The sequence below is a fragment of the Drosophila sechellia genome, chromosome 2R, assembly GCF_004382195.2.
Source record: "Drosophila sechellia strain sech25 chromosome 2R, ASM438219v1, whole genome shotgun sequence".
NCBI classification, from domain to species: Eukaryota; Metazoa; Arthropoda; class Insecta; order Diptera; family Drosophilidae; genus Drosophila; species Drosophila sechellia.
Window position 1 is genome coordinate 5,175,937 of NC_045950.1, and position 13,097 is coordinate 5,189,033.

Sequence of the window (13,097 nt, forward strand, 5' to 3'; positions counted from 1 at the left end):
AGGTAGTTCGTTGGCGGAGAGACGAGAGTATTTTTACAGCAGCCCTGCCAGGGTCACTCTAATCGGTGCAACGCAAAAACGGTTGGCAGTTTTGAGCGAAATTTGTTAAAAAATAAACAATAAACAGTCGCGTGGGCATCGGCGTGCGGCAGATGGATTACGTGTATTGCGGCACCGACCCCATCGGGGCCTCCGAAGACATACTAAGTGGGTCAAGGGGTCGCTTCGGGGCCAATGCTCACCCACACACACACACACGCAAACCAGCTAAAGCTTTCTCCTTTGTTTTCTGTTTACTTTTTGAAAAGGTGTTTATGACGCGGGATCCGCGCCGGGAAACGGGCACTTCTCGCCCAGCTTCAATGGATTCAACATCGGCACCACCGATCCGGAATATGTGGAGCTTGTGCCCGTGCTCGCCGACGGCGGAGAGCACTTCGGCGTTTCCAGCGTGGCGTTCGACGACTACGAAGAGCTGCTGTGGATGGGCAACCAGGGCGTGAGTTCCTCGTCCCGCCTGCCAGGCGTACTAATCCAAAAATCTTTGATCCTTTCCACAGGGCCACGTCACATCGTACTACACCAACTCCATGCAGAAGTACACATCCTTTCAGGTCCACGCCACCGACATTGTGCGCGACATCTCCACCCTGGACTCCGGAGTGCTGGCGCTCACGCAGACCTCGCTGCGCCATCAGATCCGTAGGGGTCTGCCCAAGTTTACCTTCAAGTAAGCCAAACGCTGGCACACAGATTCCCCGAAAGTGAGATTTCAATTTCTTGCAGATCGAACAACATGAAGGAGATGGTGAGCATGCTGCAGCTATCACCTCACCGTCTGGTCATGGCCGGACTGCAGGACGAGCTCATCGACTTCGACCTGCGCACGCTCAAGGAAACCCGCATAGAGCATGTTGGTGCCGGCGGATGCACGGTGCTGCGCAAGAATTCACGTTATTTGTTTGCCGGCGACCAGCTGGGAACGGTGACGTTGCGCGACCTCAACAGCCTAAGTGTTCAGCACACAATCAAGACGCACACTAACATCCTCTCGGACTTCAGTGTCCAGGGAAATCTGCTAATCTCTTGCGGCTACAGCGGAAGGCAAAATAATCTGGCCATCGACCGCTTCCTGATGGTCTACGATCTGCGCATGCTGCGCCTGATCGCGCCCATTCAAGTGATGATTGATCCGCTAATGCTGAAGTTCCTGCCATCGCTGACATCCAGACTGGCCGTCGTGTCCAGTTACGGCCAGGTTCAGCTGGTGGACACTGTGGAGCTCAGCGAGCCGCGAGTATCCATGTACCAGATCAACACCAACGGCAGCCAGTGCCTCAGCTTCGACATCAGCTCCTCTTCACAGGCCATGGCATTTGGGGACCAGTCGGGCCACATCAACATGATTGCTGCTGTTCAAACGCCTCAGCCGCAGTTCAATCTCTACTCGCGAAGCACAGAGTTTGCGGACGTCGTGCCACAGCTGCCGATGGTCTCCATTACGGACACCAACTTTCCGCTATCGTCGGTCATGCTGCCGCACTTGACGACGGGCACACAATGGTTCTCAGATTGGCCGGACGAACTGCTGCGCTACCGCTACCACAGACCCAAGACCATTGATCCCGAAGTGCTGAGCAACATGAAAATGCAGGGACCGATTGGATACTCGCCAAACCCGCGCACCGCACGCCGTAATCAAATTCCGTACGTGATTGAGCAGGGCGGCGTGTGCAGCTCGAACGGAAATGGAACTACTGCGGCGACCAAGGCGGAGAACGGTGTGAAAATCATTCCACGGCGGTATCGCAAAGTCGAGCTTAAGTACACGAAGCTGGGCACCCAGGACTTTGACTTCGACCAGCATAATCAGACATGCTTCGCAGGTCTGGAGGCAACGCTACCGAACTCCTACTGCAATGCTATGCTACAGATATTGTATTTCACCGATGCGCTTCGTGTGAAGCTGCTGGAACACTCGTGCATCAAGGAGTTTTGCCTGTCCTGCGAACTGGGGTTCCTCTTCAACATGCTGGATAAGAGTACCGGTTAGTTTGCTTGTGTAACTTAACTAGCCTTAGTTTAAGTATTTATGTGTGCTCCTTTCAGCTTCGTCACCTTGCCAGGCCAGCAATTTCCTGCGATCTTTCCGCACTGTGCCAGAGGCCTCTGCACTGGGATTGATTCTCACCGATCGCTCATCGAATGTCAATCTAATATCGCTAATACAGGCAAGTAATACCATTGTTTCCTAAGCATTTATTTAATTTATGCACACTCTCAGAACTGGAACCGATTCATTTTGCATCAAATGCATTACGAAATATTCGATTCCAGCAAGAACGCATCCACCTACAGCGGATCTGTGCAAACATCAACGAACGGTAACCACAGCCGAGATTTTCTTTTACAAATAAGTAAATCTTCGATTTATTTTGCAGCGGAAAACACGGCCACGTCGGAAACAAGTGGCTCCTCGGACCTTTACGATTCCATAAGTGGTGAGTAGTTAAATTAATATTTAAACTAACACTCATATGTACGTATACGAACAGATGAGAACACCAAGGAGGACGATCGGGAACGCAGTAAGATCAACGCAGAAACTGACATCAGTAAGATCTTTGGGACTAAGCAAATTTGTATAAACCGATGCATCAAATGCCAAGAAGAGAAGATGAAGGAAAGCATTCTACTTGCCTGCAATATGTCGTACCCCAACAACATCAAAGATAGCGATCAGTATTTCAACTTTGGCACCATTTTGAAGCGATCTCTCAGCTCCGAGAAGAGTATTCAGGCCTTCTGCGAGAGATGTAAGAAGTTTTCGCCAACCAATCAGAGCGTGAAGGTCGGGAGCCAGCTTTATAGTGAACCAAACAAGAAGTTACATTTGTAATGCATCTGAATTCCAGGTGACTTCGCTTCCGCAAATTCTGTCCATTAACTGTGGCCTCAACAACGAAAAAGACATTACCTTCCTGAAGCGCCAGCTTAATCGCTGCAGCGAAAAGACGACTGTTGATGCGGCCGCTTCCCTGAGCACAAGCAAGCCGTGTCGATATGGAGCTAACTGTTCTCGAAGTGACTGCCATTTCATGCATCCGGATCGGTGAGTTACGACGAATGGGGACTGAATCAGTCGTCTTATGCATATTATTGTATCTACTATGCAGCAAATCTCCATCGCACACAAGCCAACCGAGTGCCGTCAACAGTTCTCCTAATGGACGACAAAAGTCTTGGTTTCCCCTCACATTTACTATGGGCATCAATGACCAAGGTGAGGTCCAGGTGCAGACTCCATCAGACGCAAGCAGTGGCAAAACGGAACAGGAGGAGGAAGCAGAAAAGCCACCAGCAAAGGGCTTGGACAACAATCGGATGTACACGCTACATGCCGTGGTGTGCCAAGTCGATGATGGCACCCAAAAGAACTTGGTATCGTTGATAAATGTGCAGCGGCCATACCACACCATGAAACTGGCTGAATCCGCAGATGACCCCCAGAGTCAATGGTATATTTTTAATGATTTCAGGTAAGTTTGATTTCTATTGTAAATGGCCCTCGACTAATATTGTGCACATTGGTCAACAGCATATCGCCCGTTTCGCCACAAGAATCGGTATGGTTCACATTGGATTGGAAAGTTCCTTGCATACTCTTCTACAGGCACGTAGAAGATGACTCTGAGTCTGCTAGTACTACTAGCTCGACCGTAACGGAAAGCGAAGAAACCATTCCATCAGAGAGCAGCAGCGTCTCGCCAACAAATCTATCCAACCCTTTTCTAGAGGTTAATAGTTTAATATTGTATTGAATCTGCTTAATGCTAATCTGAATCTTAATCTTTCCAGGAAATCGTGAGTCCTATGCTAGGCAACTTAAGTGCAGACGCAACGCTGAAACCGCTGCAATCGGATGAAATGCCGCAGTCTGGTGATCTGGTCGCAATGGATGCCGAGTTCGTTACCCTTAATCCGGAGGAAAATGAGATTCGCCCGGATGGCAAAACGGCGACCATCAAGCCATGCCACATGAGTGTGGCCCGGATTTCATGTATACGAGGGTAATTCTTTAACCGAAACTTAAAAATATTCATATCGATAAGCACGGGTATGAATTCTTTACAGACAAGGCGCGGATGAAGGAGTTCCATTCATGGACGATTACATATCCACCCAGGAGAAGGTCGTGGACTACCTAACTCAGTTTTCAGGAATCAAGCCTGGCGACTTGGACGCCAACTTCAGCAAAAAGCGACTGACTGCCTTGAAGTACTCATACCAGAAATTGAAATACCTCGTTGACGTGGGAGTAATATTTGTCGGACATGGTCTGAAGAACGACTTTAGGTGGGATGCACTGCTTTATAGAGAACCGACAGATCACTAAACTTTCATGTGATTGCAGGGTCATAAACATCTACGTTCCGTCGGAGCAGATAATAGACACGGTGCACCTATTCCACATGCCACATCATCGCATGGTTTCCCTGAGGTTTCTAGCCTGGCATTTTTTGGGTTTGTATATGGTTTGTCTTCGATTTGGAATTGTATCTGAATGGGGTTTCTTAATGCCCAAGGTACTAAGATTCAGTCCGAGACGCACGATTCCATCGAAGATGCACGGACCACTCTGCTGCTCTACAAGCACTATTTGAAGCTGCAGGAGGAGAAGAAGTTTGCCAACGCTCTCAAGAATCTTTACGAGCGCGGAAAGCAGCTGCAGTGGAAGGTTCCAGAGGACTGATTCGTAGCCAAATCCGATGCCAATTCGACGAAACTCATAATCAACGTAATCGTCAGTACAAACGCTACACCGATCTGAAAAAATCCCGGCATTTCCCAATTTTATTATGTTTCAATGCGTTGCTATTTGCTACGAAGCTCCTGGTATTTCATGTTGTATTTGTCTATCTTTATAACAAAATCAAATCAAAGCATAAAAGTTGTATCTTATCAGTGATGCTTTATTGGTCGTTGTTGTTGCGAATCTAAGTTGCTTATCAAATGCACAATCGGGCTGGTAGGCAAAAACGCGCAACAAATGCGTTCAGTGATCGGGTACGAGTGCAGGTCAATCGATTCAATTCCTCTGAAATTCCCATTCGCACTCCCTTATCACCAGCGGCGTTTCGGAATTTTTGAGATGCTGTCTCTTATTTGATGAATACCTGATTTTGGACTACTGAGCACCTACTTATAAATACCACGACGAGCAAGTCAAGCCAGTTAGTTAGAGCTCAGCATTCACTCAGGGAACAACACAGATGACAATGCATTTGATTGGACTACTCGTGCCGATCTTTTGCACTGTTTTGTGCGTCAGTGAGCAACCCGTTCACCATGGTCTCGCCCAACCGGCGACTAACCGGCGTTTCATTGCTCCAACAGCTGCCGATCCCCAGCGGACATACGACGGACATAATGGACCACACGTTTTCGGAACACCCGGCAATCAAGTCTACATTCGGGGGCAGAACGATGGCGGGTACAAGGTGCCAGGAGTAGGTGGTCAGTTCCAGCACGCATCGTCGCCAGCGGAACACGTCTATACGGATGAGCAGGGGAACACCTATGTGCACAAAACGCACGATGGAGGACCGGGTGGCTAACACTTATGGTTCGAGGCAGTGCATACATCTTATTATGGATTCTATTTTAAGGAACACATACTGTTAGAGGACCTGGCCTAACCGCTGGACAGCCCGCTTACTCCACTGTTCCGCCTGCTGCACTTCGCAATCCACAGTTTCGTGTGGAGCGACCTAGTCGCACTGTGGATGTGGGAGACGGAGGATTTGTCGTCCAAAGGGGCAGGCGTAGTCCCCAGTTTCATGTGGAGCGACCTGGTCGCACTGTGGATGTGGGTTCGGGAGGATTTGTCGTCCAAAGGGGCAGGCGTAGTCCCCAGCTTTATGTGGAGCGACCCGGGCGAGCGGTAGACGTCGGCTTTAAAGGATTGATAGAAAGGGAAAGCCGCAGCATCCACGATGGCCGCGTCCAGGGAGAAAACTTCGTGGCTCGTGACGATCAAGCAGGAATTTGGGATGATAGTGTTTCGGTGTGGAAGCGTCCGGATGGACGAACTGTTTCAGTGGGCAGTGACGGGAGTGTTATTGTTTCTGGACATGGGCTTACGCTGCAAGTGAGTTCATTGTTTAATTCATCAAGTTTCGCTTATAAATATACTTATAAATATTTTTTATTTGCAGTACTAACAAATAATGGGAAGCAGCCTTTTAATTTACAGAGATTAGGTAGCTGAAATTCCAATGATAACAATATTCACAAAAACATTAAACAATTTTTCTTTTTGAACATGTGAAAATTGCGCTAATCGCAACAGTTTTTTAATAAGAAATGACTGGCATGATTTAAATACATAAATATTTGCCAATAAAAAGCCTATGCTTTTTTTTAACAAAACATCATTTCCTTACAGTACGAGGGATTCCCAGTCTACGACCAGGTTGTTTTTTCTTCTTCTCAGCGGGCACTTCGGGAACGCAAAGATCTTCTTCGGCTGGCTCCGCTGCTTGCTTTTCCGCTTGGGCTTTTGACCTTTTCGTAGTACGACTCTCATGGGATGGCTGCTCCTCGGGTTCTTTAGTAGCTTTAGCCACACTTCTTTTGGTTTTCGGCTCCACTTTTTTGTTTCGCCTTAATTTTGAAGTTGTTTCAGACTGCACTTCCTCGACTTCCTCTTCCTCTTCCTCTTCATCTTCAGCTTCCAGCTGCTCTGCAGCTTTGCGGCCCCTTTTTCGTTTGGGTTGTGGATCCTCTTCTTCACTGCTAGGTGCACGTCTTCTGCGCCTTTCTTCCTTCTTCTCTACGACTAAGCTTTCATTTTCCTGCTCCTCCAAGTCCTCTGGGTACGTGGTGGACTGAGCTTCATCGTCTTCCTCTACATTCTCATTTTCATCCTCATCCTCCTGATCGTCAGCATTACTGTCTTCGGTGGAAATGTTGCGGCCATCCGAGATACTACGCTCTATAGCTGCCCTCAAATCTGTCGACTTGATATCGAAGTCGCGCATGGTTCCCAAATGAAGGTAGTCCGTAAGCCTATTCTTGCTTTTGGTCTTTTTGGACAGTAAAATAATGTGCTTGTTAAAGTCCTCGATAACCATTATAACCTTGGGAATTAAACGTGTCTCCCTCAGAACTTTAGCACGTTCTGCTTGAACCTTTCGCTTTTTTGTATGCTGCTGCGCTTCCTCATCCAGGGTATTAGCTTCTATATACGTGATGAGCTCGTAAATATTCGCAGGAAGTTGCTTGCCAACTCCACGTAGCAAAAGTTCAAATCTGTTGAAGAATAAAATGCAGATTAGATATCCATTACATTTCGAATAGATGGACTCACTTGGTGCTTCGAATGTTCTCCATGGACGTATCTGATGTGTAGCTCGATATGTAGTGCTTGGTCAGGCTTTTCAAACAAGTGTAGTGCTGAATCAACAACTTCATAAGACCGTCCATCAAAGAACCAAGAGGAATGCAAACGTTTGTAAGCACCAGCAAAGTGCGAGATATATGGATTATTTGTGTGCAAATTGAACGATCCATGGAATCCAGATTGCCCCGCCAATATATCTGGTCAATTTCAGGAACCACTTGGCATTTGTAGTTTAGATTGTTGGCTTTGGTCACAAAGTAGTCCACATCGTTTAACTGCTTTTGTACGGCAGCATACAGATGCTGTAGGCAACTCTCGACGGTCACTGTACTTATGGACTTCAGACTTAGCTCCACAGAGTCTGAGGGCGCGTCTTCATTTTGTACGCCCAGTACGTGACCCAATTGCCTGGCAACACTGTCGAAGAAGGGACCCAAGTGCGTCTTTTGCCGCTGAACGAATAGCATTCTGTGCACCAGACCCATTTCACTATTGAGAATCTCGTTTTTGCTGCAAAAATGTAGCAGCCAAGTGTACGATTCGGTGGCAGCACGATCCTGATAGTCAATGTGATCCAAAAGAATTTCAAGCGACTCCAAGAGGTAAACAGGCAATTTGGAAACGAACTCATTTTTACAAATCGAATCATCAGTTCCGTACTCCGTCATAAAGTCGTCTAAAACATCCTGTATCGTGTAAACCACTTCCTTATTTCTGCTTCCCTTTATAGATGCCATATCTGAAAGTTTTACCATAGCTTAGATTATCCTCATATGCTTTACATGACTTGACTTACCAAATGACTTGACAAAATCTTCGAACTTCTTTGAGTACGTTTCATGAGCTGTTTTTAGGCATTCCGAAAAACACTGAGTGGCTAGGGCGGCGCTCTGCATGTCGAAATTTTTCCACAGCTCCGGCAAGCGTTGAATGCAGCGCTCGTAAATGACCTTTGTAATGTACGTCAATTGCTTAAAGGTGCGCTTACTGTAGGCCAACTGCTTATAATCGGGCTCCAGGCGTATAGACTCCACTCTGCTGGCCGTTACGGATAAAACATACCGGACGAGGGGCTCATTGGAGCGCAGGAGAACTGTTTTTTCTGGAGCAGCAAAGGCTACAACGTCACTAAATTGAAAATTGAAAATAGTTTAAAGAAGTAGAAAGTATTAACGTCAAGGTTACTAACTCAAGCAGTAGATGCAGCAGCATATCCAATATGGCCAAGTCCCAAATATTATCAGGCTGTGTACACATGGTCTTTACCGGTACGCCGTTCATGGTCAAATTGCACGTTGATGTGCTATTATTCTTGGCCGTTTGCTTCAAATGTTTATAGGCTTTCTTGGATGCATCGGATAATGCTTTAAGACTCTCCAAAAGCTTGGAATGCTGATTAAAAAGAGGCAATATTTGACAAACAGCATTGTTTTGTGGCTTGGATTTGAGTAATAAGTGGCAAATGATTCCTTCAATAATATTAAGTTGCTGCAGAACGAGGGCGCATTTTAGATGTGTGGCTGGCGGCGTCTGAAATCAGTTGGCATTAGTTTATTGAAATTTAAAGGTAATAATCGTGCTTACTATCTCTTCCAGGGGCAATCTGTTTGCCACCATACGGTCCACACAGAAACTCATGAGCCGATTCATCTCACGAGTATCGTAGCCCGATGGAGCTCGATCGAAAATAGCCAAGCAGTTGGCCACAAACTGAATCAACTTGCCCAGGTTGTCTTTAAGCTGAATCTCCATGTGTTGATCGCCGCTAGAGCTAACCAATTGATCGTAGCGAATGCGGAATACTGTGTCTAAATCGTCACCAGCATCCTCTGCAGATGGGGTGTCGAAAAAGCTGCGAAAGTGCCAGTCAATGACTTGCAGCACATGGGGCACTAGTTTAGCATTCAGCTCCACTGCTCTCTGAAGATCTATATGAAATGCATTGTTAGAAGTTGTATTATTTGTTTTCGTTTGACTTACTCTCATACAGGGAGTATCGTATATCGAATTGTTGCTGCAAGCAGTTTCGCAACATTCCAATAATTTCCAACGTGAGCATGTCGAAATTTCTTTGAGGATTACTGCGACTCCCCAGTGTGTTCTGGGTCATTATGGAGTAGCCAGAGATGCTGTGTTGAGTGCAGAAGCTGGTGGCACTTGAGGTCTGGCGCACAGCATTGCTGTTGTTCAGTTGTTTGAGGATCATGCAGAACCCATAAATCGCCATTCGCCGTTTTTGAATACCGCTGAAATATATAGGAGTGAATATAGTAATACAAACTGGTAATAAGACTCACCTTGAGCTCATTGCTTTGCAAAGTACATCAATTAGCGCATCACGGACACGATTGGAAATCTTTAGCAAAGGTAGAATAAAGTTCATCATGCGCATGGACTGCTCACCAGACAGCTGAAATATTTACAAAGCCGTTAGCCTAAAGAACAGTTATGCCATTGGTCTGACTTGCCCATTGCATGTGCTCCAAAACAGATTGAATTGGTTTTATGCACTCGGAGACCGTATACGTATCAGCCACACTTAGAAGTGTGAGACATTCTGCAAATATGTATTCTTGTTGCATAGAATTATTAAGAACATTTTCTCCACCTACCCGAGAACTGATTTTGATCCTGGTATACTATCATCCACTCTGAAATAAGCTTAATGATGCCTTGTCCAAAAATGAAGCGTTTGCGAATGAACTTGGTCAGAAATGTGATGGCCAATGCGTGCATCTTGGGCGATTGCGATTTCAGCAAGTAAAATACGAGATGAACCAGCCCAGGAGTTATCACATCCTTGCCGTCTTTGTTCTGATCAATGAGCACCATGAAGACCTGCTGCAAATCGACTTGCTTGCGTTGCAATGTATCCCGATACCACACGGAGTAGTCGGCTAACGTTCGCTCTTCTTCGTTGTTTTTGATCACATTGCGCAGAAAAGGTAGCAAAATGGAATGAGATATTCTGGTGGACTCTGGGTCGCGATTAATGCTGGTCATCGAGATGATGGCGCTGAGCATAAACGGAGTAAGGATCACGTCGGGCATGTGCAGGAAGTTCTGAAACATGGTTAGTTAAGTTGCTGAGCGATCGATTGATTTTAGTCCTGCTTACTCTCAGCATTATGGCTAAATGTTTCTCAGTAAGTTTGTACATGGTACAGTAGTTCAAGTGATGCAGTATAGTCTCTTCGGCCTCCCTTAGTTCCTTATCCGAGAACAAGTCTAAGAATGAGATGATGTCAATATCTACGACTATATTCTATTGTATAGTTCAGACTTACCAATGCTATCCAGATTCGTTGAGTTGCTACACATGTCAGAGAAGAGCCGTTTGTAGTAGTTGCGATGGAAATACTTCTCCAGGGCCAGCAACGGAATGATCAACTGGGAAGCAGTGCTGCACATCGAAAAGAGCTGGAAGCACAGTGCTGGGAGTTCCATGGGCGACAGCTCCTGCAGGGCGCCAGAGAATTTGTTGAGTACTGTCACAATTTCGGCACTGCTAAGATTCATGGACCTAAGGAGAACCCCAGAGTTGTGTGGTTAAATTATGATTAATTTAGGATAGTCACCCACTTGAACATGTCGGCAATTGGCGTGAGGATTGAGGCTGGCCATTGCATAGTGGCTATGCTCCTTACGGTGGTGTCCCTAAACTCTGTTCCATCTATGGATATGCCGTTCAGAAGAAACCGCGGTCTCGCCAAAAGCAGCGACAACGCGTCCGGCAGCAAATCCTTCCAGCCGACGCACTTGGCGTCTCCTTGGCGTATCCCGTCCATGCAGTGCTCCACGATCCAGGCCAGCTGCTCGGACGGAAAGGTGGCCAGGTCCTGCGACAGGCGCGTGATCAGATCGAAAGTCTGTTTGTAGCTCAGTTCCGTGCTGCTCAGTCCGTCCATGAAGCTGCGTACGCATTCGAATCGCTTGGCCAGCGCATCCTTGCTGTCCGGATTGAAGCCACGGAGAAGGTAGTTCCAATACGTTATGCCCTCACTGCGTGTCATCGTGGATTTAAGGGTTTCCTTTAACTATCAAGCAATGTTTATCAATTAAGATTTATATTGTCTTCCGCCTTATGGGTCCAACCTTTTCTATTGGAGTGTTTTGAATGAGCAGTTCCAGCTCATCAAAGCGCCCCTTCTCGCCCAGACTCCGCATCCACGTTAGAATTGATTCCCGTGCCATGCCCAACTCAATTTTAGTAATAATTTACGATTTAAACAAAGTCGCGCCAGTTTTCACCAACTACCACAAATTAGGAATGGTAAATGCCCGATATGATTACCGATCACACCATGCATCGATATCGACAGCATTACAACTGGCGTAACTTTTAAAATAACCATAAAAACTGATAATAGTACAGGTTACCATAAATCTATTCATTTTCAATTTCAAAACGAAATAATATATTTAATATTTATATAATATATATTTCTAATTTGGAAAATACGAACTATTTTAATAAAACCCAAGGGCTTAAAATGTATAGTACAGGGTCAAGAGTATAGATATTTATTTGACTACACAGGCAATAAAACAAGTTGGTTTGCCATAATATAACAAAAACAGCAATTATTAACACAAAGTATACACTAATTATTAATGAAACCCATATAAAAACCAAACTATGTATGTATACCATAAGATGGTTTTATGTTTTACGATGATAATGCTCATATCAGTAAAAAAATACTATACTAATAATAATCTACACTTGGACTTCCAGTACAAAAATTTGTTTTTAACATAGTTAGAAATCGTTTGGCACAACCCAGTTAAAAGCGGACTCTTCGAAAGAGTAACCCAAGAGCGTTGGAGTCGAACGAAAAGCTCTGCTGGCTCTTAGATGGGAGTATTGTCTAGTATCCGCTTCCCTTCGCCCGCTTCGGACTACGAGGTGGCACCATATAAATCCAAAAGCTGGACTGCAGCGCCAACAGTTGCGTGAAGACAATCGCCAAGTGATCAAGTGAATTAAATACGAATCTAAATCAAGTACACAAAATGCGCGGACAACTAAAAGAGTGCGTCGGAGTGGCAGTGGTGCTGCTCCTGCTGGCGGGGTTCAGCTGGAGCGAGGCGTTTCCTATGGACCTCTACGACGACGTGAGCGACTTCTTCGACGCCATCTCGCTGGACGATGTGGCCAACACCGGGCGCAACACCCATCCGGAGCAGTTCTGCCTCATGCCGGCGCGCAAGGGCGTCTGCCGCGCCTTGATCCCGCGTTGGCGCTACGATCCGGAGCAGAAGAAGTGTGTGGAGTTCAAGTTCGGCGGCTGCGACGGCAACGAGAACAACTTTGCCAGCTACAAGGACTGCATGTCCACCTGCGAGGGCATGTAGGTCTCTACGCATTCGTATCCGCATCCCGATCCGGATAGCGATCGGTCCACCGCGACCGATGTGTTGCCAAAGGCGGCTGCTTCCCCTCGAGCTCTGCAATCCAGCGAACCAAAGGCATCATTCTCCACACCCAAACTCACGCACAAACATCACAATCCATGCGACTAACCGTTCCATCTTCTACCTAATATTTATGTAGTTTCTGTCATTGAATCCATCTACTTTGTACTTTCCTGGGTGTGTCCGTCCAGGACTCGCCACCCAGCTAGAGCTTAAGTTATTGTGATAAAATACTTGTATGGAATAAAGAATTTTTTATAACGACCAACTCGAT

General features: G+C 46.3%; 4 protein-coding genes across 5 annotated transcripts; 3 read left to right on the forward strand and 1 right to left on the reverse strand.

Moving 5' to 3' along the window:
- Positions 1-61: 61 nt before the first annotated feature.
- On the forward strand, positions 62-4,969 carry LOC6608257 (PAN2-PAN3 deadenylation complex catalytic subunit PAN2). 2 transcript variants are annotated; one of them, XM_002032965.2, is made up of 15 exons: positions 62-207; positions 309-499; positions 561-730; positions 787-2,048; positions 2,110-2,231; positions 2,285-2,384; positions 2,442-2,501; positions 2,556-2,851; positions 2,916-3,112; positions 3,177-3,539; positions 3,599-3,797; positions 3,859-4,070; positions 4,135-4,356; positions 4,415-4,524; positions 4,587-4,969. In XM_002032965.2, exons 1-15 carry the CDS (start codon positions 153-155, stop codon positions 4,751-4,753), a joined length of 3,726 nt encoding a protein of 1,241 aa, XP_002033001.1. In that variant the 5' UTR covers positions 62-152; the 3' UTR covers positions 4,754-4,969. The 2 variants fall into 2 exon arrangements, with proteins under 2 accessions (XP_002033001.1, XP_032570483.1); XM_032714592.1 differs by having other exon boundaries at positions 2,442-2,498.
- A 380-nt stretch (positions 4,970-5,349) lies between these two features.
- On the forward strand, positions 5,350-6,334 carry LOC6608258 (immune-induced peptides). Its single transcript, XM_002032966.2, is given in 4 exon segments — positions 5,350-5,377; positions 5,380-5,610; positions 5,670-6,151; positions 6,219-6,334. Coding segments are annotated over 4 exon segments (747 nt in total). The 3' UTR covers positions 6,225-6,334.
- An 87-nt stretch (positions 6,335-6,421) lies between these two features.
- On the reverse strand, positions 6,422-11,670 carry LOC6608259 (Fanconi anemia group I protein). Its single transcript, XM_032714591.1, has 13 exons — positions 11,501-11,670; positions 10,988-11,442; positions 10,693-10,928; positions 10,524-10,633; positions 10,018-10,468; positions 9,874-9,962; positions 9,703-9,815; positions 9,386-9,651; positions 8,990-9,333; positions 8,595-8,935; positions 8,202-8,533; positions 7,373-8,144; positions 6,422-7,314 (listed from the first exon to the last, which is right to left on the reverse strand). The coding sequence occupies exons 1-13, from the start codon at positions 11,597-11,599 to the stop codon at positions 6,435-6,437; spliced, it is 4,488 nt and encodes a 1,495-aa protein (XP_032570482.1). The 5' UTR covers positions 11,600-11,670; the 3' UTR covers positions 6,422-6,434.
- Positions 11,671-12,349: 679 nt separating this feature from the next.
- Positions 12,350-13,091, forward strand: LOC6608260 (kunitz-type serine protease inhibitor nigrescinin-2). The gene has a single exon (XM_002032968.2). It carries the CDS (start codon positions 12,422-12,424, stop codon positions 12,761-12,763), a length of 342 nt encoding a protein of 113 aa, XP_002033004.1. The 5' UTR covers positions 12,350-12,421; the 3' UTR covers positions 12,764-13,091.
- The last annotated feature ends 6 nt before the right edge of the window (positions 13,092-13,097 follow it).

What these genes read in the sequence shown, in the direction of transcription:
- LOC6608257 (XM_002032965.2), top strand. Translation starts at nt 153, where the DNA reads ATGGATTACGTGTATTGCGGCACCGACCCCATCGGGGCCTCCGAAGAC. An exon ending in TGTGCAAACATCAACGAACG is followed by an intron (nt 2,385 to 2,441) that starts GTAACCACAGCC and finishes TTTATTTTGCAG; the next exon opens with CGGAAAACACGGCCACGTCG. An exon ending in CGGATTTCATGTATACGAGG is followed by an intron (nt 4,071 to 4,134) that starts GTAATTCTTTAA and finishes AATTCTTTACAG; the next exon opens with ACAAGGCGCGGATGAAGGAG.
- LOC6608259 (XM_032714591.1), bottom strand. Translation starts at nt 11,599, where the DNA reads ATGGCACGGGAATCAATTCTAACGTGGATGCGGAGTCTGGGCGAGAAG. An exon ending in TTTTGGAGCACATGCAATGG is followed by an intron (nt 9,816 to 9,873) that starts GCAAGTCAGACC and finishes TAAATATTTCAG; the next exon opens with CTGTCTGGTGAGCAGTCCAT. An exon ending in GAGAACATTCGAAGCACCAA is followed by an intron (nt 7,315 to 7,372) that starts GTGAGTCCATCT and finishes ATTCTTCAACAG; the next exon opens with ATTTGAACTTTTGCTACGTG.
- LOC6608260 (XM_002032968.2), top strand. Translation starts at nt 12,422, where the DNA reads ATGCGCGGACAACTAAAAGAGTGCGTCGGAGTGGCAGTGGTGCTGCTC.